This window comes from Saccostrea cucullata, unplaced genomic scaffold, assembly GCF_032062105.1.
Source record: "Saccostrea cucullata isolate Sc308-1 unplaced genomic scaffold, CSIRO_AGI_Scuc_v1 ctg108, whole genome shotgun sequence".
Lineage (NCBI taxonomy): Eukaryota > Metazoa > Mollusca > Bivalvia > Ostreida > Ostreidae > Saccostrea > Saccostrea cuccullata.
In genome coordinates, this window is record NW_026935861.1 from 47,894 (window position 1) to 72,318 (window position 24,425).

The following is a 24,425-nucleotide window of genomic DNA, read 5'->3' on the forward strand; positions in this document are numbered from 1 at the left end:
CATAAGCAGAACTAATGACATATTTTGAAATAACGAATAGTATTCAGGTTCAAAAAATCAATTAAATAATACAAACTATGAGCAGAGCAAACTGAAGTGTATAATATAGATTGTATTAAGTAATCTGGAAATTATATGTTTTTCCGCGTTCTAGAAATCCGGATAGAATACTTTTGTGCATGTTTTCTCTGTTAGTTAAGTAAACGATGTAAATACAACACGTGTCTTTCCTGTCTCAACGACATTCTGCAATTTCCCACATAGATCCTGCACCTATTTACAATTACAACAACGTAACAACTGGCGACGGAGAGTAAGTACGTGATTTCATTAGTTTATAATGCCACACATCGGTAAAATTGAACAATTTGACGACTCGGGAATCGTACGAGGAGAGATTACAGGCATTTTTAAATGACATTGATAATAACCACAAAGTACCTGCCTTGAGAAGCTTAATTGGTCCAAAGACTTACACACTTCTGAGGAACTTAATTGCTCTGGCCAAGGCTACAGATAAAAGCATTAAGGACATTTTGAAGGCATTGCGTGAGCACTTGAGCCCTAAACTATCGGTCATTGCCGAGCGGTTCCGATTCCATAAGCGCAATTAACGCCCAGATGAGTTGGTTGTGTTGTATATGACAGAGCTCCGTGATTTTCCAACCCATTGTCAGTTTGAGGCAGCCTTGAGCGACACATAAGGTGACAGACTAATGGTTGGTTTACGCCAAAAACTATGCAGAACAGGCTACTCTCAGAGAAAGACCTTGATCTTAAAAAAGCTATCAACCTTGCGGTAGCCATGGAAACAGAAGCGAGAGATGCAGCTGAAGTATAGGGTGTAAAGAGTGAGAATGTTAACAAGATCAGCACACGTCCTAAACCCCAACAATTCAAAAAGAAGCCTAGATGATAAACGTAAACCCTCCATCTCACGCACGATCAACACACAGAAACAATCATGCTATTGTTGTGATGGTGATCATCCAGCATCATAGACACATTGAGCGAGCCTGTATGAAGAAGACACATGACAGAAATAAGGGACGCAACACTTCCCTATCCTATAATGAGGAGGACTTTCACTCCGAAGACCACTATAAGGAGGGTAATTGATAACCACTTTTACATATCGCAAGCACTTTCCACGTGAAATCACATCATAAACCATCAATAACTGTGCAACCAATTATTGAAGGAAATGTCATCAAGATGGAGCTCGACACAGGAACAGCTGTTTCCGTGATTTCTAAGAGTACCTAGAGCAAGGTAAACTTGAATAAACAAGTGTATTACTACATGCATATTCAGGAGACACAATTTAATCCATAGACAAAATGAGGGTGTCGTGAACTTTCACTTTGCTCACCTTGAATTACTTGTTGTTCCACATGATGGACCAGCTTTTCAAGGAAGAGACTGGCTTAAAAAGCTACAGCTCAACTGGCAGGAGATCAAGACTTTACTCTCAATGATGCAACACCCATTATCCTTGAAGGATCTACTTGACTCGCATAAGGAGTTATTATCACCTGGAGTAAAAACTCTTGAGCACATTAAGGGAACATTTACAGTTGATATAGAAACCAAACCTGTGTTATTTAAAATCATAACCGTTCCTTACTCATGATGTGCGTCGACAAATACCATCTTCCCAAAATTGAAAACATCTTCGCAACCCTAGCTGGAGGAAAGAATTTCTCAAAACTGGACTTAACACAAGCATATCAACACATGGAACTAGATGAAGATTCGCAGGATTTCCTCGTCATAAATACTCATGAGGGCCTGTTTAAATACAAGCAACTTCCGCACGGATCTGCATCCGCTCCAGCTCTAAGGCAATGCGGAATTGAGCAAGTACTACAGAATATACGCAAGTGATCATTGGTGACATTATTGTTACTGGTGATGACGAACACTTACACAACTTAAAATTCGTACTGGACTGTCTACAATCCTATGGACTACATCTAAACCTTCAGAAATGTGATTTTTCCAAAGCTAAAGTGATCCATGTTGGACATGAAATCGATGCTAGTTGCCTACGATGCTAGTGGCCTACACAATTCACCTGACAAAACTGAGGCTGTCAAAGATGCCCAACGCCCCGGGAATGTTTCGCAACTTAGGTCATTTCTAGGCCTTGTGAATAATTACCACCGATTCTTAGACAAACTCTCTAGTAAAGCAGGACCATTACATGAACTCCTTAAAATGATTAAGTGGGAAAGGTGTCCTAGGCGATATAGGGCCTTCAATGAAATAAAGGAGTCGATTTGCTATGACAAAGTTCTGTACCACTATGATGTAAAGCTACCTATGAAACTACCTGCAAATGCTTCAACTTATGGAATCGGGTCTGCACTTTCCCATATGTTTCCAGATGGCTCCGAACGACACATAGCATTTGCGTAATGCACATTGAACCAGGCAGAGAAGGCTTATTCACAAACTAACAAAAAGGCTTATTCACAAACTAAAAAAGAGGCGCTTGCACACTACTGGGGTGTGATAAAGTTCAATTCATACCTTTTTGGATATAATTTTACACTTGTCACAGACCACAAACCTTTGCTGAGAATTTTCAATCCGAAGAAGTCCCTTCCTGTGATGACAGCAGCACGTCTCCAGCGCTACTCTGTATTCTTATCAGGATACCAGTACGACATTGAATTTCGTGGTACCAAATCTCATGGTAATGCTGACGCATTGTCGCGTGTACCACTACCCAGGGTTAATCAATCACAGAATGTAAAGGAACCTATTGATTTGTTCTACAACAGACATTTTGTTGACTTACCTGTTACCTGTGTGCAAATTCGTAGGGAAACACAGCGTGACCCAGTTTTGAGTCAAATTTTAGACTTCGAGGTACGAAATATTTTTTATAACTGTGATGAACAATTAGAGCCCTACTACACTCGCAGAGATGAACTCAATGTTTACCAAGGATGTACTACCTGGGGAAATCGTGTGATCATCCCAGAAATTCTACCTGAAAAAGAAATAACAGAGCTTCATTCTGGCCACAATGGTATTGTCAAAATGAAGACAGAAGCCAGATCTAATGTTTAGGCCCAATGTTGATAAAGCCATTAAAAAATCTACAAAGCTTCCGCTGCACCTGTGCACTCATAGAATTTCCTGCCAAAGGCATGGTATCGCTTACACATTTTTTTCGCCGGACCTTTTGACAACGCCATGTTCCTCATAGTTGTGAATGCGTACTCGAAATGGCCAGAAGTTTTTGAAATGAGAAGTATCAGAACCAATGCGACAATTAACACCTTAAAGACCTCATTCGCACGACAGGGAATACCGGCAGTAATAGTGTTCAATAATGGACATCAGTTTCGTTCGGAGGAATTCCATCAGTTCATGCAGTCGAATGCCATGAAACATATAACCTCTTCTCCGTTCAATCGCGTACGAATGGCCAAACTGAAAGGTTCGGTCAGTCCTTTAAAGGGTAATCAAATCCGCATCAGGAGATTCTGCGTGCATCAACAAGAAACTGATCTCATTCCTACGTAAATACAGAATCACACTACAAAAAACTACTAATGAATCACCATCCATCCTGTTGTATGGTCGAATTATCCATACCAGGCTTGACATCATGAACTAGATCTAGCCACTACAGTACTGCACAAACAATATGGTTCTACGGCAAAACACTGCTGAAATGTGATTGGATAATTCACAGATGAGGACTCTGTAAACACACGTGATTATCGCACCAACTCGGACAAATGGGCAAATGGACGATTCGCGAACTGGACCGTTATCGTACAAGGTGGATGTTAACGAAACTCTATGGGAGAGACACGTTGACCCGATTGTCCGTACCTCGGATACCGCACATCCAGCTCCAGTGGATATTCTTTTTGTGCCATCCGTGATAGCTCACTGCCTCACCGACAAATCTCAGGAAAACTTGAAGGGTTCAGAAACCAGTACACCAGTACCAGAGCCGCGCCGAAATCCGCTGCGAACTCGTTACAATGCGGATAAACTGAATTTGTGAGATTATAATTGTGAACCGAGATTAACCAAACTGTAAAGTTCATTTTGTGTTAAGTTATTCTTAATTTTATTTGATTGAACTGTTTGTTGCAATAAAAATTTCATTTTTGTTTTCATTTGTGATTTTTATACTGGTCAGGGAGGAGTGTAGTGTATGTAGGTTGAATTAAGTAATCCGGAAATTATATCTCCGTGCTCTAGAAATCCGGATATTATGCTTAAGTGCATGTATTGTTTTCTCTGTTAGTTAAAAAAAACAGGTAAATACAACATGTGTTTTTCCTGTCTCAACGAAAGTCTGCAATTTCCCAGATCTATCTACCATTACAACAACGTTACACAAACACAGACCTCCAAAACATCAGAAATGAGATCAGGTGCAAATATTTCAGTGTAGGTTCAATATGGTTCAAATTATACCCATCTCCCTTTAAGGGGTAGGTTGGGACCACTTATCAATTTAAGCTTTTCAATACTTGTGCTTGCTTATTTCAAAGCCACAGTGCTCAGGTGAGCAATGTGGACCATGGGCCTCTGCCTTCTTCTAATAGTTGTCAAAGACGCACTATTAAATGACTATTACTACAGTAAAACTCGATTATAACGAAGACATTGGGACCTGTGAAATTACTTCGCTATATCTTTAATGGTAACCTAACAACCAAGTCATATGATAAACGTGACGACTTTAAATTTTCTATCGATAATTTCCCTTACTTATGCAGCAATAAACCTTCATCACCTGCATACGGAGTGTATATATCTCAGTTGATTCGATACGCAAGAGCATGCTCTACGTATGAACAATTTCTAAAACGAGGTAAATTATTGACAAGCAAGTTGATGAAACAAGAATATCAACAGTCTCGTTTAAAGTCATCATTTCGTAAGTTCTATATAATGGTCGATACAATGACCTTGTCAATGCAATTTATCATTAATTCAAATGCGGACTGACGTTTTTCATACCAATTGTTAGTCCATTATTTATAACTGAATTGACGACGGAATTCTTCCGTTATTTCACGCTCATGATAATGAGCACACAGCGGGTGTGACTGGTCAGCAGGGGATGCTCACTCCTCCATGGCACCTGATCCCACCACTGATGTTTCGTAGGTCCGTGTTTACACTGCTCCTATTTTGTATTGTTTTATGGACTTTGATATTGAATACTGTTCGTTATCTCCATATCCGTAATTTGTTATATCCGTATAAGGATTCATTAGATTTATATAACTGGGGATCCAAGATAACTTCGCTATATCCGTAAATTTGCAATATCCGTGTTTGTACTAAAGGCCTGTTACTGTACTAAGTTTGTGGAGCTGAAGGGTCATGTTTACACATGAAAATTTTTGTGTAACAATGTGCAAGCAAGCGTTATGGCGTCGTTGTCCAATATATTATTAACATATTATCGAACAGCTCTAGCAGTTTTGCTCTTAAATTAAGTTTGCCTTTAATTATACATTCAAACTTTTTATAAGCTAACCCCCCCCCCCCCCTGACAACTTATATCTAATGTGGTGTGTGCTTTTATAAAATATAAAGTAATGATTACTTATAATTTTTTTGCACCGAATTTAAGTTTGACTATAAACATTAATTTCAAAATTAATTTAAATACAATTTGTAGATTGAAATAATAGTTTTGGAGTTTTGTTGTAGGGAATCAAGAGAGATTTCAAGCTGGAAGCTGATAATGGTAAACAAATGGATGCCATGAAAGTTTTTTCCAAAGTTATTGAACATTTAAAAGATCACCTTGTAGAGAAATGTAAGAGTCAGCAAACCTCCCTGGACGTAGACGACATTCTCTTTGTGATAACTGTTCCCGCCATTTGGACTGACCCTGCCAAGCAGTTTATGAGGGAAGCAGCCGAGATGGTAAACCTCATTATTTACTCCTCACTAAAATATTAATAGCAGTACTTTTGAATGAGAAACTTCAGGAGTACTTATACAGCAATATATATTTAACAACACGTTTTTTAGCAAAAAGTGGAGTAAACCAAATATAGAATTAAAGGAAACGTCGGGTCTAGAATCACTTTTCGATATTTCATTCATTTCATGGTCATTAATGAATTTTACCTGATACTGCCATTTGTTTTACTTAATTATAAAGTAATAAGACACCAAAGTTATTAGTGAACTGGCTGCTGGAGACTGCCATGTTGAGAGATAAAGTTATCGCGCTTGCTAAATATTTCCCACAATCCTCAAATTTGAAATTACAAAATTTTACTAAAATCATTAGCATCAAAATATACAACTTCTCAACCATTTTCCATGATAAATGAAAGTCAAGGCTTTTTGACATCAACGACAAATGCTTTAACAATTAAGATATACTTCTTTTTAAATAAACTTGCCTTTTCATTGGTCATTTGCGAACAAATTGCATGATTATACACAGAAGTTCGTGCTTTGAAGATCTTAAAAAGATATTTACATTCTGATTGATAATATATATGTAGTTCTTGGAGATCAGGTCCTCAAAGATTGATTGCACATTATTTAAAGTCCCTCTCGAGAATTTTTCACTCATATGGAGACGCCACCACTTGCCGTTGGAGAACTGCAATTTTTTTCAATACTAGGCACTGAGGGCCACTGAACAGGAAGGGATTTTTTCGTGTCAACACCTACTGCGACACAGGACATCAGTTTATACAGTCTCATCCGAAGGACCGGTCTCCACGTCCCACAGTGGGATTCAAACCCGCGACGTAAGGATCAACTCCTTACTTTGCGACTCTAGAGCAGACGCTCAAAAATGGAGACACTTGGTGTTGCCTTCAACTCGACATTTTGATATAGCAATGACGAATTATAATCTAACTATTTGGTCGATACAACGACCTTGTCAGCAAATACGATCTATCATGAAGTCAAATGCAGATGTTTCTTATATTACTTGTTAGGTAATTATTTACGAGGACTGTTCAATAAATGATTTCCTCTGTGACATACAGCACAGATATCATATTGAAAGATTAAGTCTTTAATGAATTGATATCAGTTTATGTGACTACTTTTCATCTCATATTTTCATTGTGAGAAGCTGAAAAACGGACTATTCGAGATACTGCACTAAAATTGAATGGTAAAGAATCAGTAAACTAGAGTGAAAATGAAACGCTTCTCTAAACATTTCTTAAGTATCCCAAAGAAATATTCACCAAAATTTGTTATACATGTATTTACAGCAACCATTATCTGTTTTATAGTCATATGAGCAGGTGGATTTCAATGACAATAATGATATAATGGGCATCAAAAATGGGTACCGTCCATGTTGACAAGGTTTTACAGCAACCAATGTTAAGTTTGCCAAAATTCAACAAATTATCACTTACGATGTTTTATTGACTTTAAGACATATAGCAAAGAAGAAGGTATGGTTTTAGCTTTATTGCGCCCTAAAATGTAATGACATCAAAAAGTTTTGAAACTGGTTTAAATATTAGTTAAACAAATGACTCTGATAAATCAGGAAAGAATATGGCATGAAGGTATACCATTCTGCAAATATGACGTCATTAATGTGAAGCATTTCTCTATTTTCAACAGAAAAAGCCTCAAAATGGCACATTTCAAGGGTGATTTTCCTTTAGAAAACAGTGTCCACAGCCGTCGCCCACGTTAATTTTTTGATATTTTGTGCAAAATTCAATAACAAATCACATATCTAAAAATCTTTGTGGGCGATGCCTGTGGACAATGTTATCTGAAAGAAAATTCCATTGAAAATTGGTGTCTTCTGCAACTTTTTAAGAAAATACGGGAAAATGCACATGTTTATGACGTCATAATTAGCATTTAAAAACAAATGTGAGAAAAATGACTTGTATGATTTTTCTGCATTGAATTTCAAATATTTAAAAAGCATGGATTTTCAACTTTTACACCAGTTTCATTTTTTAAAATCACAGGGCAAAATTTGTATGGAAACCATACCTTCTTCTTTGATGGGCATCATTTTGGAGGTAGTTCACATTATTTTAAAGAAACATTTTACAGTAGAAAAGCTTAGTACACAATCGTCACCCTATGTTTTGAAAAAAAAGTTAAAAGAACAGTGTGAAAGAATTATATATAAAAAATTAATTTAAAAAATCAGAAATTATACTTATCCACGTTTGTCTGAAATTCAATTAGATAATGAAACTTGAATCTATTGCTTTTTATAAACCCTCAAAACATATTTACAATAAGATACACTTGACAAAAACAGGAAAGGTCTGAAAAGAGCAAAGAACTGCACGAGGACATAGACAGTTTTATATGCATTTTCTTAAATATTAGTAGTCTTGCTGTTCAAATTCTTATTCGGGGAGGCAGTTCAATTTCCGGAGGAGTCTAGAAAGCAAAATTTTTGCAAAAAATATCAAAAGGTTTAAGAGAGGAAGGAACCAGAATCAGGAATCTTCTATATTAAATTTCTTTATGACAGCGTCCAAACCCACACTTCCTGAAGAGTAAAGGTGTTCGGGGGATAAACAGAAAATTGATGTTTTGTCACGCCAACAATGTTCACCAAATCTGTTACCCTCTGACTTGGTTAATTTTCCAAACTTGAAAAAACATCTTTCAGAAAGAAGAAACAAGTAAAATCATAGGATCTGCCATTTTCCAGTATTTGAAGCGTCATACTAAAAAATGAGTTCTAAAAAATCAGGAATTGGATAAAATTTTAAAATGTAAATGTAAAAAAAAATGTTTCAAACATATGTTTCAATTAAAAGAGAATATTTAATTTAAATCATGACGACTAAATCGTTGAATAGCGTCTTTTGCTTCTTTTCAAGCACCAAGGACATTATTTATTGAACAGACCTCATAAACACTGGATTCTCCACATTTTCCCGTTAACCCGATCATAACAATGAGCACGCATGCAACGGGTGTGACCGATGGAAGGGATGCTTACTCTTCCATGGCCCCTGATGTTTTAGAGGTGTTTGCTCTACTCCTGATTTGTATATTTTCATTGGATTTTCGAGTTTGATTATTGTTCATTATATCGCTATTTCAATTCTGTTAACTGATCAATACAGAGGGCTCACAGGAGATGTTTACTCCTCCGAGACACTTGATCCCACCTCTGGAATTTCCAGGGGTCCATGTTTTATGTAATCTTCAGATATTTGCATTGTTTATACATGTAGATTTTTAGATTGATCACTGTTCGTTATCTTCATGTTGTACATTTATGAGTTTGATAGCTGTTCGTTAACTTGATGTTTTACATTTAGGCTGGAATCGTTGAAAATAATTTGATGATAGCACTGGAGCCAGAGGCTGCTTCCCTCTTTTGTAAACATGTCCCCATTGAGATGATGACAGGATCTTCTGGGAAAGGATTCAACGCTTTCTCTCCGGGTTCGGCATATATTGTACTTGATGCTGGAGGTATATCAAACATGTCTAGTCTTTATCTTTCTTTGTTTCGTCTGACAAAGTGCATTTTGTACAGTAAACAAGTTAGTATGTATATTCCAATGCTTGTTGTAGGCGGAACCATTGATATAACAGTACATCAGGTGCAGCAAAATGGCACCCTGAAAGAAATTCATAAGGCAAATGGGGGAGACTGGGGTGGAACAAAAGTTGATGAAGCTTTCACAGCACTGCTAGAGGACATTGTTGGAAAGAAAGTTATGGAAAAATTTTGTAGGGATCATAAATACGACATGCTGGAACTTTATAGAACTTTTGAAGTAAAAAAGCGCACGATTACCCCAGACTCGGACGAAAAGATAACATTTAAGGTGCCAATTTCTTTGAATGAAACTTTTATGGCTGCAAACAAGTGTGAAATCAAGTATTTTTTGAAGAGAAATCCAAAATACAAAGATCAAATAAATTGGCTGGGAGACAAACTCAGAATGAGTGCAAACATCGCTAAAGGTCTTTTCAGCAATTCGGTGGATCAAATCGTTGAGCATCTGAAAAATCTTACACAGATTCCGGCAGTCAAAAAAGCAAAGTATATTTTAATGGTAGGCGGTTACTCGGAATCGCCAATTCTCCGTGATGCAGTAATTGCAACTTTCAAAAATAAAAAAGTCATCGTTCCAAACGAGGCTGGATTATCGGTTTTAAAGGGTGCTGTAATATTCGGTCACCAACCGTCCACCATTCGATACAGAGTAAGCAAATACACGTATGGTATCAATTCATTGATTGATTTTGACGAGAACGAGCATGATTGGTCCAGAAGAATTGAGACTAGTACTGGAGATGTGTTGTGCAGGGGAATATTTAGTAAACACGTGGAAATCAACCAACAAATAGAAGTTGGAATCCCGCAAGTAGAAAAAAAATATTCTGTAATGGAGCCAGACCAAACAAAAATTACAATCCAAGTTTATATTTCAAAAGATCCAGATCCAATGTTCGTCGATGAAAAACGTAACGATGACAGCAGCGATGGCGAGGATTGGTTTGACAAAGAAGAAAAATGCATTCACCTTGGTGAACTGGAAGTCAACATCCCAGGCCATGGCTTAGGGCGATCAGCAACAGTTGCAATGACATTTAGCGGCACAGAACTCAAGGTCGAGGCCAAAAATGAAGACGGGGAATATACTGAAGCGTCATTCAATTTGTTGGAGTAAAGAGATTGGAAGACAACAAGAAAGTACCTAATGTTTTTGTCAACAACGAAAACACCAAAACAGTTTAAACTTTGTTCTCCTTTTGTGCGAATATTTTGAAATTTGAATGGTTTGAAATTTTTATGATTCTCGGTGATAACTTCTTGTATTTGCAAATTATCATTTATTATCTTATCTTAATTAAATATATTAGGAAATAAATAATCCTCATCATAAGATTTTTCTGTTCTGTGAATTAACTAACCGCTACTAAGAGGTTGAAAGTCCTGAATACGGAAGTTTTCCGTCAAACAGGCCGATAATCTATCAAAGTGAGTACATTTTTAATTTCTTATCTTGTTATAAAGTCATCTAACTAGTGTCAAACGGATCATTCGAAGACAATATGTCCATGACTCTACGACGCTTTATCTTAACAGCAGGTTTGTTTTGTCTGGGAACCCAAATTTGGCTTTCCAATAAATTCCGATTTTATTTAATATGTTTATAAACCAGCAGCCTCTCCTCCTAATCAATTTAATGTCTATTTGCAGGATTCCTGGTATCCTGTTGTAGTTCATCTTTAATAGAAAAGAGGGGTGAGTGATCAGTTTAACACTTAATGGAAATTTCTAGAAAAAATCAGTTCGACCTATTTGTTTAAGATGGTCACTTTGGTTCAATCAATCATAATAAGCCAGTAAAGGACGGAAATAATTTTTAAAGTTTTTATTTCTTTTAGCCTCAAAATCCTGTTATGAATGTAACAATATAGCCGATCCTTCCCAGTGTACCCGAGTGGTGACATGTCAGGCTAACGAAGTAAGAAAACAAAGGTCTTCAAAATAAAGACTGGTTTATACTTCATATAAAAAGAGAAATACTCTGTAGTATATCAGGCATTTGCTTTTCAATAGATGATATGATAACCTTACCAATTTATTTAAATATTTCTCGAAATATAGTTTTTTATTGAATAAAGATACACAAGGTTTTAGATGAAAGATATAAAGATAAAAAACAATATTCAATATCAAAGTCGGTAGAACAATACAAAGTAGGAGCAGAGCAAACACGTTTCTTAAAACATCAAATGTGGGATCAAGTGCCATGCAGGAATAAGCATCCCCTGCCGACCGGTATCACCCGTCGTGTGCTCAATGGTATGATCTGGAAGTAACAGAAAAATCTGTCGTCAATTCAGTATATAAATTAATGACTAACAATTAGCATAAAAAACGTCAGCATTAGACTCAGCGATAAATTGTATTTGCTGACAAGGTCATTGTAATGACCATAAAACTTACGAAATGATGACTTTAAACAAGACCGCTGATATTCTCCTTTCATCGACGGGTTTGTCAATAATTTACAACATTTTAAAAATTGTTCATACGTAGACTGAGCATAATCTTGCGTATTGAATCAACTGAGACATATAAACTCCGCATGCAGGTGATGAAGGTATATTGCTGAGTAAGTAGGGAAGTTGGGCAATATAAAAAGTCGTCACGTTTTTCATAGAGCTTCGTTTTTAAATTACTATTAACGTCTTTTTAAAGTAAAATATCCAAGTAAGAAACAGATGTGTCTTACTTGGTTGTATTTTCTTTCTCAAACTCACCAGGATATATCGTATCGACATAAGAAAGGAATTACTATTGCTAATTGAAAATACGTCTGTTACAACGCACTTTGAAAAATTACGCACTTTGAAAAATTTTTTCAAAGTGCGTTAAAATTTGGGACCAAGCTAACGCACTTTGAAAAAAATAATTTTTTTTCAAAGTGCGTTAATATCGACCATATTAACGCACTTTGAAAAAAATGTTAAGATTGATCAATATTCCTTCGAAAAATCGGTATGATAAATAACAGATCCTGGTTTGATAACTTTTTTATGATAAAGTCACTGTAGGACCTGAGATATTGACGTTTTAAATTTTAAGGTTTTGATAAAATAAAAGGGAAAATTAAAGGGTCTTATAAAAAGAGTGACGATTGTTTAAGTTCAGTAATTCGTTTCTTTTTTTTTTAATTCTAGTTCTAAATAGATGTAAAGGTGTATATGGGGCACTAACAGAGGACAGCTTCAAGCAACTTAGCATTTATCATAATAAAAAGGGGCCAATTTGATGGTTCAATTTGATTGTTGTTGTTATAAAAACTCTTTCTCTCTCATATGTTTTACTGTACTTTAAAATTTCTAGTTTTTCATCTGTTTTAATTAACTCATTTATTATTGAAAGTTTTCAACGTTATACCAGTTAGGTAAATACATAATTTTATGAATGCTTTGAGTATAGCATAGACATCGAGACTGGGCGAAGGGCCAGGGGAGGGGACAGGGGGCTAAGTCTCCCACTTATTTTGGAAAGAGATATACATCGTATAAGCATTGGAAATGCAGCGTACCCTTTTTAGGTTTATTGCTCCCCTCCGCCATTTGTTACCGACACCTATGTATTGGAAAGATAAAGATTTGGGGATCTTATACCCGTCTTCTCCTCTTTTCGACGGGAGTAAAAATCAATTTATTTTAGGCTTAGGATTAGGGTTAGGCTTAGTTTTTTGAAAGATAAATAACAAAAAAAATCTTTCCATGACTAAAATATGATTTTTTTTTTCAAAGTGCGTTAAGTGTCTCCATGGTAAAATATATTGATGTAGACTCTTAACGCACTTTGAAAAAAATTTTCAAAGTGCGTTGAGTAGGTCCTAAATTTAACGCACTTTGAAAATTTTTTTCAAAGTGCGTTGATTTTTTCCTAATTTTAACGCACTTTGAAAAATTTTTTCAAAGTGCGTTGCCACATACGTCGTTATCAATCCAAAACTGTATTATTGATTAGCTTCGATATCTCAAAACGAAAAACTGTAGCTAAATTCATGAGTAGTCATATCTACGGTATTTCTTCATTAATCTGAGGTAACTCGATTTTGTAGGAATGTTATACGCAGTCTCATTCAACATCCTCTATATTTCAATCTACTGTGTATTCTATGGGATGTCGATCTACATCGGTAAGTGTATTCTTATTCCTTTGGCCTAAAGACTATAAATTGAGAACAACCTTACGTCAAAATTTTAAATCAATATAATTTTTGGAATAATTTTGATAACAGAGCAGTTTTTTACCATATGTATAAATTGGAATATGTGTAAATCCTGCATTTTTATAACGTATGTATTATAAATGACAAGGTATTCAAAATCGAAAATTTGAATTAAGTCTGTTCTCAGTGTATGGTCTCCAGGCTTAATATCTTGATCAATATTTAATTAACCAAGTCCTTTTACATAAACGTTGATTCTGCTGCAGTTATGTAACGCCCTGTCAGGAGGCGGACCTGTGGGAAGAAGAAATACTCGTCAACTGAATACAAATTGTAACCAGTGCTGTAGAACAAATAATTGTAACAGGAATCTATGTGGAGGTAAGTAACAAATACAGTGGACCTTCAGATATCCGGATGCCAGATATCCGGATGCTTTTGACTAGAAACTAAAGCGTCCGGATAAATGAGGCTCCACTATAACTGTAACAAGAATCTATGTGGGGGTAAGTAACAAATAACTGTAACAAGAATCTAGGTGGAGGTATCAAATAACTGTAACAGGAATCAATGTTAACAGGAATCTATGTGGGGTAAGTGACAAATAACTGTAACAGGAATCTATGTGGAGGTTGGTATCAAATAACTGTAACAGAATCTTTCTGTGGTTAAGTATAGAATGAAATATATGGAGATAACGAACAGTATTCAATCTCAAAGTCCATTAAACAATACAAAAAAGGAGCAACCATGGACCTCTAAAACATCAGAAGTGGGATCAGGTGCCATGGAGGAGTGAGAATCCCCTGTAGACCGGTCACACCTGCCGTGTGCTCCCTGTCCTGATTGGAAAATGATTTTTAAAAATCCGTCTACAATTCAGTGGAATATGTGTATTGGTAAAAAGCCAAAATTTGCAATGGTTTGATTGGCATAAAGATTTATCGAAATGTCAGAAGTCGTTCGTTTGCATTACAAGGACATGGATTTAGTGCAGTGTCTATGACCTTGGTGGTTAAAGTACACTTCTACGATTCCTTAGCTTATCTATGTAATGTAATTCAAAATACATTGTTCTATTATGCAAGAATTATGTGAGACCAAAACCTACAGTAAAACCATTTCGGGTAAATAAACATTTTTTCAAACCGGAGTTCCTTTATGTGCTGAGTGTTTTGATAGTTGAAAAGGTAAGGAAAGAGGACGAAAAAAATTACCAGTGTTAATGGAGTAGCCGAGGATTGGTAGGATCAAGTGTCTAGGATGAGTAAGCATCCCCGTCAAAAGCCAACGAATATTATTATTATTCTTTCTTTATCTTGCAAAACTAATTATTAATTTAGATATTTACAAAATTAAGCTTCGGATCATGAAATAATCAAATTCATTGCGGATCCTGACAAACCATCAATAAATCAATATGGTCATTATAAAATCATTTTAATATCTCATAGGGTCAGGAACCACCAATCCAACCGTGTCATCCTCTAGTCCCACTTACGTTCGTTTGATCGGGGGATCCAATGCTTATGAGGGGAGAGTTGAAGTTTTCCATAATGGAATATTCGGTTCAATTTGCGATGACGGGTGGGGTGGAAGCGAAGCCCAGGTTATCTGTGGTATGCTGGGATATAGCAGGTACCTTATGACAAAGTTGATTAATTTCTGTAGTTAATTCCCAAGTTCCCAAAGAAAAACTATTACAATGCTCAATTTTGGCTAAAATTGCTCTTAGTCTGTAGAAAGGTGTTTTGATTTCTAGAAGCGGATCTGGTGGCGCACAAGGCACAGTATTCGGTGGAGCCCCACTGTATGCTAAGATATTCATGGACGAAGTGAATTGTACAGGGACAGAAGCAAGCATTGACCAGTGTCACTTCAATGGCTGGGGAGTGCACGACTGTGGGCATGACGAAGACGCAGGAGTTATCTGCAACTCAGGTAAGACACAGGAGTTATGTGTAACTCAGGTAAGACACACAGAGTTATCTGTAACTCAGGTATCTGTCACTCAGATATAAGTATATCAATTCCGACTTCTATGTGGGGACTTCACAATATGTCCTTTATACAGATTATTATGCTACGCTACCTCGTAAGAATTACAATAAATATGATTTTTTTTTCCCTTTTAATCCAATTGTGCTGAAGACCATTATATAACATTTTAAATCCGAAGATATTTCCCTGGTTTGTTTCGTTTTTAGCAAGTCAAGAGGATAACATCATCTTTCTTCTGGATACTGGTCTTGGTGGAGTGATTTTCAGAATGGATCTGAACACCCAGAGTTATGTGCCCATTCCTATGAACAGTCTGTACACCCCCACAGCTTTTGATTATGACCCCACAGACGGAAGGATCTATTTTGTGGATTACAAACTTAGACAGCTGATGAGCGTACATTTCAGCGGAACTGATGTCAGAGAACTCAAACAATTAGATGCAAGTACGTACCTGATTCATAAAAAGTATAAGTTACAAATGAAACAGTTGTTTAAAAGAAAGATTAGAGTGGGATATGATATTGTTCTGAATTAATCATTTCAAAACTATTTTTATTACCTATACTCATTTTTATTTTTTGTAAAGTGCATAGATTTCTTAAAAAGCTGAGTTGAACAAGCATGGCATCATCTCGGGTAGATTTAAGAATTGTGTTTTTTGGTATCAGATGGTTTGAAGTTTGTAAACTTCAACTGAAATAATTTTATTCCATAGTTATTGTCCTTTTCAGATGCTGATTTAGAGAAAATTCAGGTGGACCCAATCAACCGAAGGCTTTTCTACGCAGACACCGGTAATAATCTTATTGGTACCATTAATTTAGACGGCACCGGATACAAGGTTATCGTGAACCAGGGTCTGGATGAACCACGTGACTTGGCTCTTGTTCCCGCCACACAGTAAGATTGATGACTCTACATTTATTTCAATGTCTGCCAAATCTGTTTATTTTACTAAAGAGACATTAATGGTAAAGTGATTTCCTAGTTGTATAAAGACGATCAAATCACTTTGGATAAAAATAATGAATTAATTTAAAACAATTGATTAGTTATATTACAAAATCAAGGAGCTCTGGAAATCATGGCCTGCACCCAGCTTGGCGGAAACGCGGGAAGAGAGAGATCGATGGGCTCCCGAGCCCGATCCCAATTACAAATTAAAAACACCCCCCAAATACACTACAATGGTAACCTAACAACGAAACTTTATGATACCTCATTGTTTGACTTAATTTTTCAATCCTCAACTTCCCTTACATATTAAGCAATATATCTTTATCTCCTTCCTATGGGGTCTATTTTTCTGAGTTAATTAGATACGGAAGTACATGTTCTACGTATGAACAATTTTTAAATTAGATACATATAACCTGTAAAATGACCTCGTTAGCAAATAAAACCTATCATTAAAAAATTCTGACCGACGTTTTTCATGCTAATTTATAGGTCATAATTTGCACACTGAATTGCCTACGGATTTCCCGTTTTTTCCCTAATCATGACGAGGCACACGGCGAGAGTAAACATCGGCAGGGCATGCTCACTCCTTCAGAGCCTCTGATTCCACCTCAGTCTGTTTTTGGAGATCCGTGTTCACTCTGCTTCTGACTTTTTTTTTGTTTATATGGATTATGAGCTCAAATATTGTCCGTTATTTCCATTTTACACTTAAATAATTTAATTATGTCTGTATTTAGCCTCTGATTGGTTAATATCCAAAAGGAACACAAATTATATTTGTAAAACCTGGTTTGGGATGTGGACATACCCCCTGACATGCAACCAGCTGTATTCTGTATTCATGCAATTCTCTTCATGCAATCTTCTAATTTCTACTCCTCGAGATCCATGAAACATTCCACATTTAATAAATTCAAACCGAAAAATCTCATTGTGTTACCACATGTAAACATACATCATGGCTGCAATGTATAAATATCAGTTTCTAGATCCCCTCACTTCCCCTTGCTTTCGGCTACTAGAGTTGTATTATTGAGCAGCAACATTCTACAACCACAGCTGTTTAATCATTTTATTATTACATTATAAGGAATGACTGTAATTCTTGGCAAATTATTCGAGTTTAACCTGGTTCTACGCTGTTTTTTTACGAATTGCAGATTGTAAAGCGTAAGCCGACTCATACCAAGTTATATTCGAGTACTAGAATCATTCCCGAAGTGAAACGGTCGATGTCATTAACTTTTGCAAAACACATTCCAGATTTTTTTTTCGAGCTTGGCTGAATGATTAAAGAAATTACATGTAGGGAAGAAAAGCCAAGGTCTTCAAAATGTACAGTCTTGGAAGTGAAGAGCTGAAGTTACTGGCAATATTGGTACAATTTAGACGAGAAAACAACTTCAGAGGAGTCGGTTGTGAAGTCAATGTTATTTTAATATTACCCTACTGAAATTGGGAATTCGCATACAAGAAAACAAGCTACTAATATCGTAATATTGCTAGCGTTCAAGAATTGCAGGGGGAATTCGATCAGAAATGCAAGTTTGAACATGTGCTTGCTTCTCTAAATTTCACTTCTATTATATTTAGAACAATATACTGGACAGACTGGGGGTCAAGTCCAAAGATCGAGAAAGCCAACTATGATGGAGGAAGCAGACAAACTCTGGCATCCACCAATCTAAAATGGCCAAATGGTCTAGCATACGATTATGAAGGTAGATATCCATGTAAATGGTTTATTTTATTTAGTTTTATTAATCAGAGATGTGATGGCATCTATTTTAATCACTTTTATTTACAGAGAATAGGCTTTATTTCGTGGATGCCGGTACGCATAAAATCGAAGCTATGCAGCCGGACGGAAGTGCCCGCACCACCATTTTAACCGACACAACCGCCCACTTTTTCGCTTTGTCGCCTTACAAACAGTACCTTTATTACACCGACTGGAATCAACAGTAAGTATATCTACTTATATATTGTCTTTTATATCTTAGCGAAGAAGTAGGCCTCGTGTTTATTAATTTTAAATTCGCTCTTCAGTACGGTGATGAGAGTAAATAAGGACGGTACTGGTAAGACCAATGTCGGACCTACCGGTTTCCGGCAGTTAGCGGACATTAGGGTCCACAAGTATGGATACGGAATGCCAGGTAAAATTATTTTAAAGAGCTATATGCGGTATATTGCATATATTTGCCCCCACAAAAGTCATATTTTTAAAACTTCCTTAAATGTTCTGAATTCAATAAATTGTATGAGAAATATAAATTAACAGAAAATATTATAGTGTCAAAGCAGTGTATTCACAATTTTTGTTTTTATGACGTCACAAACTAGTCCGATTTAATATCCTTTTTCAGAAAGAGGACAAAATGGACAAAATTTCAACAATTTTAGCTTTAAAATTTATAGAGCGCAAGTTTGTTCAGGAACAATATTGACATATTTCATTGATATTATCATTCTACACATTACATCAAAATATTGATCCTGAACACACATGCGCTCGGTGACTTTTGCTCAAAATATCGACGGAATATGTACATTTATCTGTAAAATTCATAAAAAACTAAAATTTACGTCATGTTTGTGACGTCATTACGTACATATGGCGTCATTACTTATAAAAATATTCAGTGCTTTGAAGTCAGCATAAAAATACTCCCCTGTTTAAGAACTTAATAAAATATATCTCCATCAAAGTTTGATTTGGGGGGGGGGGGGCAAATATTTTTTATTACCGAATAAAGTTCTTTAGCATTTTTTCAGAAAAAAATGGTTAACATATATAAAAGCAGTTGTCAATCATGCAATGGTGGCTTATTTCTAGGTGTGGTTACTCCCTCACCTATTGTGGTAGACGAGAGCCATATTTTTGTTCGTCTCGTGGGTAAGGGGGAGCATTACGAAGGTCTAGTTGAGGTTTACATTAATGGAGAATGGGGGACCATTTGTGACGACATGTGGGACGAAAGAGAGGCTAAGGTCGTCTGCGAAATGTTGGGATTTGGAAAGTATGCCCCGGTTTAACTAATTAATTATGTGCGCTTTGATGAGCTACTATACTATATTTTTGAATGAATACTTGGAAATTTTACCAGGACCGGAGCGAAGGCCGTTTCTCGGGCGTACTACGGGACAGACAGTTCTGTTATCATCTTCCTGGATGACGTGAATTGTACAGGTGAAGAGTCTCACATCGCTCAGTGCACGAAGATTGGAGACTGGGGGCTCCATAACTGCCGACATAATGAGGACGCGGGGGTCAACTGTACATTCAGTACGTCTTTACTGGTTAAGCTTTTGTATCCTTTTTGCTTGATATTCTAGTGACATTTTTGCATGATATTCTAATGACTTTTCTGCATGATATTCTAGAGACCATTGAGGCCAAATGGCTTCTTGTAAAAAACTTATCTTAATTAACAAGAGTAAAATTAAGCTCTACATCTTTAAATTTAATATGTTCTGAAACGATTGTATTTACTTCAATGGAACACAACTTCCGTATTATATCTTGTACTGAATAACTCTGTTATTCGGCGTTTTAGATGCAGCCACTATTCGTGACTTTGTGTTGGTGGCCGATTCCTATGTTCAGGAGATTTACAGAATGGACCTGGAGAGTGGTAGTTACTCCGCTATCCCCCAGTACTCTGTGAACACCCCTATAGCTATAGACTATAACCCCCTCACTCATACCGTCTTCTACACAGACGTAGCTCTTCACCGTATCAAAAGCACCAGTTTAGACGGAACCAACGAAAAAATCCTGAAACAGCTCAACGCTGGTGGGTTATTTAACAAATATACTAATTTTTGTCCAGACACAAAATTATAATTTTTAGTTCACAAATCAGAGTAAAATTCTTTTATTTTAAAGTCCTTATGAAACAACTTAACATTATTAAGGAATGTTGATAGTAATTGACTTGAAGACTTGAAGGTACTTGAAAAGGCATACCAGGCTTTAGATTTTGTTTGTGGACTGAAAAGAAATTTAGATCTGTTGAATTATAGTTACATAAATTGTAAAAAAAAAAAAAAAAAAAGAAACGATGTAAGTCCAAGTGCAACTTTGTTATAAAATCAGATCGTAATATACAGTAGTTATGAAATAAGAAACCTGATTGAAAATCAAATTTTGATATCTTTTCTTGCAGTTTCTGTACCAGATGGTCTAACTATTGACGTACAGAACCAATTGTTGTTCTATACTGACACCGGAAATGACGTCATAGTGAAAATGAATTTGGATGGATCAAATGTGGTTAATGTTACCAATGCAAACTTGGATGAACCTCGAGCTGTGACTCTGGATGTTGCTAATCAGTGAGGAGTTTTTGTTTTATTGAGAATGGCATGTATGGGCTGCGTGACCCGAGGCAACCCTTCACTAGAGGGTGCACTATGCAAGCTTTTCTCTGTTTATAACAAAGTTTATTGGTTACCTAGTACCTTCAACGCAAGGTTTTCTGCTCACAGTTGAAGATATATTTCGCCTCTTTCCAGCATTGATCAATTAACTACATGTATCTTACATTCCCTTATTTTAAAAATATTCTAAAATCTACCTGTACATTTAATTCAATTATGTATCTTTTAAAGTCGTCTCCACAGATCAATCAAATTTTGCTCGTTATATCCGACAACAGATTCACAACAAGAAGGTTCACTGGTTACTTAGTACCTTCTTAGCTACTTATTTTGTATCTAGATTAAAATTACTATATCAAAAACAAAGGCTGCATGACGCAAACTTAACATCGTTTAATTTCAAGTTTAATTTTAACTAGAGTTGTATACTGGACGGATTGGGGAGCCCATCCGAAGATTGAGAAGGCTAATTACGACGGCACTAACCGACAGACTCTGGTCGACAGCGGATTGAAATATCCTAACGGACTAGTTTATGACGGAACAAGTGAGTGTTTTCATCAAGAATGTGAAAAAAGAACGATCGTGTATTTTTTTCTGAGTTTTTCCCTATAAATTCTTGGCATTCATCAAGAATGTGAAAAAAGAACGAATGTGTACATATTTTTTCAGCCAACAAGTTATTTTTGTGTGATGCGGGCACAAATAAGATAGAGAAGATGGACACGAATGGCCAGAACCGACAACTCGTTTTCCAGGACGCTGGGGCACATTTCTTCGGAATCGACGTGGACTCTCAGTATATTTATGTCTCCGACTGGACTAAAGAGTGAGTGTGACACAAAACATTGTGAGACAGAGGAAAGGTTATATTTTTGAAAATCAAATATGTCAAGTTGCAAGATTAACAGAAACATTGAATTGAGGAAATTTTAGGCATGTACTTTTTGCAGATCCACCTTACATTGTACTGTTATAAGGCGGTATCTATGAAAACATGTTGTTGTTTTTTCTATTTCAGTGGGGTTGTGCGATTGTTAAAGGATGGAACAGGCGAGACCCCTGTCGGACCCCCATCCTTTGGTAAACTGAATGGTGTCGCACTCTATCATCAGGGAGGTTAATCAAGCTTTCCAGCCCTTGTTCTGTTAAATAAATGGATTTTTTTCCAAGAAATATAACTATTTTAAAACAAATGTGTATTGCTGTTTTTATTAAACATTAAAATTGAATTTACAATGTCAACATATTTTGCATATATAAAAGTCTATACATTCAGTTTCCAGTTGTTTATTTACAAACATATAAATTTTCAGTTCTTGTTATCGCAAAGATTATAAAATACAGAAAATGAGTATTTTGTATTCCAAACAGCTGGCAGTTTTAGCGATCTTATAGTGAAAGTGTAAACATAAAATTCTTCAAAATTATTTTCCATGCAGAATAATTTTTTAAGAAATTAAAGTAGGCAAATATACCCCGGGTAATGTAAGAAAAACTTAATTTTGGCAAAAATAGTTGCAAGCGAAACTTGAACAAAAAATGTTGCTGCAATAATTTAATTTTAATGCTAAAGTTAATAGATTCGGGAGGGGAATGTATTTGATACTTTTTCGAACAGCCGTGCTGTTTTCAATTCGTTAAAAGAGCCAGTTGTTTGGTAATTGTACGGGTATAATTATGCGGTGTTTCAAGGCATTGAGATCACCAGCACCCCGATTGTAAGGTTTTATGATAAGGTAAATTCTGAGTATTTAATCCTAAACTCTCGGCGTATTTAATGGCGGCGTTCTCCTCGTCAGGGGTGAGGGTGGGGTTTCGAGACAGGATGTGGATGCAGTAGTTCGTAATGAGGCCCAGAAAGGAGCTGCAGTCATACTCAATTGCTACATTATCTGTTAGGTAGATTATAGTGTAATCTGCCTGAAACAAAGAAAACAATGCATTTGAACTTTAATGAATTCCCCATTTTTTTTCCAATTTCCATAATTCGAGAAAGAATACAATGAAGGTAAATTAACAAGATGTGTAAACTGAGAACAACTTTTGTCCAAAACGGATATAAACAGATTTCTAATTAGATTGTATATTTTATGCTTTTTCTAAACGCTTTTGAAAATTTCGCGCTTTGATTTGAAAGCAACAAAAGTCGATAAAGCTTACTTTAGGTGCTCCAGGGAAGAAGCCTTCTTTCCAGTGACCCAGCGGACCCTCGTTTGTTAGTGATCCTACAACAATTGATAGATTCAAATAATTTTAGAGCGAATCAGACTAACGGAAACAAGAAGAGACATTTTAAAAAGTAAAAAAATGAAGCATTCCCTGATGTGCTGTCATTGAATATGAAAGGCTAAATCTTTAACATGTTAATAAAAGATGTAAACCTGTGGCGTTCATAAAATCTCCACTTGGCGCCAGTTTCCTGCAGCTGTTGATGGCCTTGGAGTCCCCGGATGTTGAGGAGGGATCTGGTTGGACGTCTATCGTCGTACACACGCAGTCTTTCTCGAAGAACCCTCCGCCAGCGGTCTGTGCTTTAGACACTTCGTACCATAGTCCGTTATATCTCTCATTCCGAAATCCAGAGGCCACAGGTGGGGACTTGCAGGAATTGGCACCTAATATAAACGCATTGCTAATCCCCAGTAGGAAAACCTTTAAAGTAAACAGTTAAATTTTCCTCCTTAAGAGAAATGGAACATGTGATGAATTTCTTTCATTTCAACTTTTAAAACATTTATTCATATTGTCGTGTTCATTTAGAACTCTTTGGAAAGCAACTGACTGATTTTTTATACAATCATGTATTTGCATAAAAAATTATTAATTAAATTTGCTATGTCTTAATTGCAGTTTTTTTCTTTTTTGTAAAATGGTGATAAAATATCTCTGAAACAATGCATAAGAATAATCTTTTACCAATTACCAGCGTTTATGATTACGAAACTTTTTATCATTAGCATTAATTTACCATAGCATAAAGATCCATCCTATCCAGAAACCAGTTTAAATTTCTTTTAACCGATTAATTGTAATAAATGGTATTTATATTAAAAAATAATCTACCTGCAATAGAAATACCGCTTCCATATTTGTTCTGTGTATAGGAATAATTATTTGATGCCTATTTATATACTGCGTACTTCTCACATGTACGATCACGTTACTTAGGAGTTCGTTATCAGTGTTTCATAAGAAAATTTATGTGCAAAGGTCTTTGTTGTCTTAGAATTTAAAAAAAAATTTAGAATGAAATACATGGAGAAAACGAACAGTACTTAAGCTCAAAACAATAAAACAATACAAAATGGGAACAGAGCAAACACGATCTCCGAAACATCAGAGGTGGGATCAGGTGCAATGGAGGAGTGAGCA

General features: G+C 36.1%; 3 protein-coding genes across 3 annotated transcripts in view; 2 read left to right on the forward strand and 1 right to left on the reverse strand.

The window, feature by feature from the left end:
* LOC134244012 (heat shock 70 kDa protein 12B-like) overlaps positions 1 to 10,661 on the forward strand; it is a 54,332-nt gene extending 43,671 nt beyond the window's left edge. Inside the window, exons 2-4 of the mRNA XM_062726262.1 lie at positions 5,704 to 5,922; positions 9,297 to 9,453; positions 9,556 to 10,661. Of these exons, the coding sequence (XP_062582246.1) occupies positions 5,704 to 5,922; positions 9,297 to 9,453; positions 9,556 to 10,661 (1,482 nt within the window). The remainder of the gene's footprint in view (positions 1 to 5,703; positions 5,923 to 9,296; positions 9,454 to 9,555) is intronic.
* A 3,642-nt stretch (positions 10,662 to 14,303) lies between these two features.
* LOC134244032 (low-density lipoprotein receptor-related protein 5-like) lies at positions 14,304 to 22,307 on the forward strand. The gene is made up of 15 exons (XM_062726284.1): positions 14,304 to 14,328; positions 15,152 to 15,335; positions 15,460 to 15,638; positions 15,905 to 16,144; positions 16,433 to 16,601; positions 18,258 to 18,385; positions 18,472 to 18,628; positions 18,714 to 18,823; positions 19,504 to 19,687; positions 19,775 to 19,953; positions 20,225 to 20,464; positions 20,837 to 21,005; positions 21,470 to 21,597; positions 21,723 to 21,879; positions 22,072 to 22,307. The coding sequence occupies exons 2-15, from the start codon at positions 15,319 to 15,321 to the stop codon at positions 22,172 to 22,174; spliced, it is 2,160 nt and encodes a 719-aa protein (XP_062582268.1). The 5' UTR covers positions 14,304 to 14,328; positions 15,152 to 15,318; the 3' UTR covers positions 22,175 to 22,307.
* A 405-nt stretch (positions 22,308 to 22,712) lies between these two features.
* Positions 22,713 to 24,140, reverse strand: LOC134244020 (apolipoprotein D-like). The gene is made up of 4 exons (XM_062726272.1): positions 24,117 to 24,140; positions 23,435 to 23,705; positions 23,214 to 23,278; positions 22,713 to 22,973 (listed from the first exon to the last, which is right to left on the reverse strand). The coding sequence occupies exons 1-4, from the start codon at positions 24,138 to 24,140 to the stop codon at positions 22,755 to 22,757; spliced, it is 579 nt and encodes a 192-aa protein (XP_062582256.1). The 3' UTR covers positions 22,713 to 22,754.
* Between the last annotated feature and the right edge of the window lie 285 nt (positions 24,141 to 24,425).

Coding starts and splice junctions, on each gene's coding strand:
- LOC134244032 (XM_062726284.1), top strand. Junction 19,688..19,774: donor GAAATGTTGGGATTTGGAAA/GTATGCCCCGGT, acceptor AAATTTTACCAG/GACCGGAGCGAAGGCCGTTT. Junction 20,465..20,836: donor CCTGAAACAGCTCAACGCTG/GTGGGTTATTTA, acceptor CTTTTCTTGCAG/TTTCTGTACCAGATGGTCTA.
- LOC134244020 (XM_062726272.1), bottom strand. CDS start 24,140: ATGGAAGCGGTATTTCTATTGCAG. Junction 23,279..23,434: donor AGATTTTATGAACGCCACAG/GTTTACATCTTT, acceptor CAATTGTTGTAG/GATCACTAACAAACGAGGGT. Junction 22,974..23,213: donor TCTTCCCTGGAGCACCTAAA/GTAAGCTTTATC, acceptor TCTTTGTTTCAG/GCAGATTACACTATAATCTA.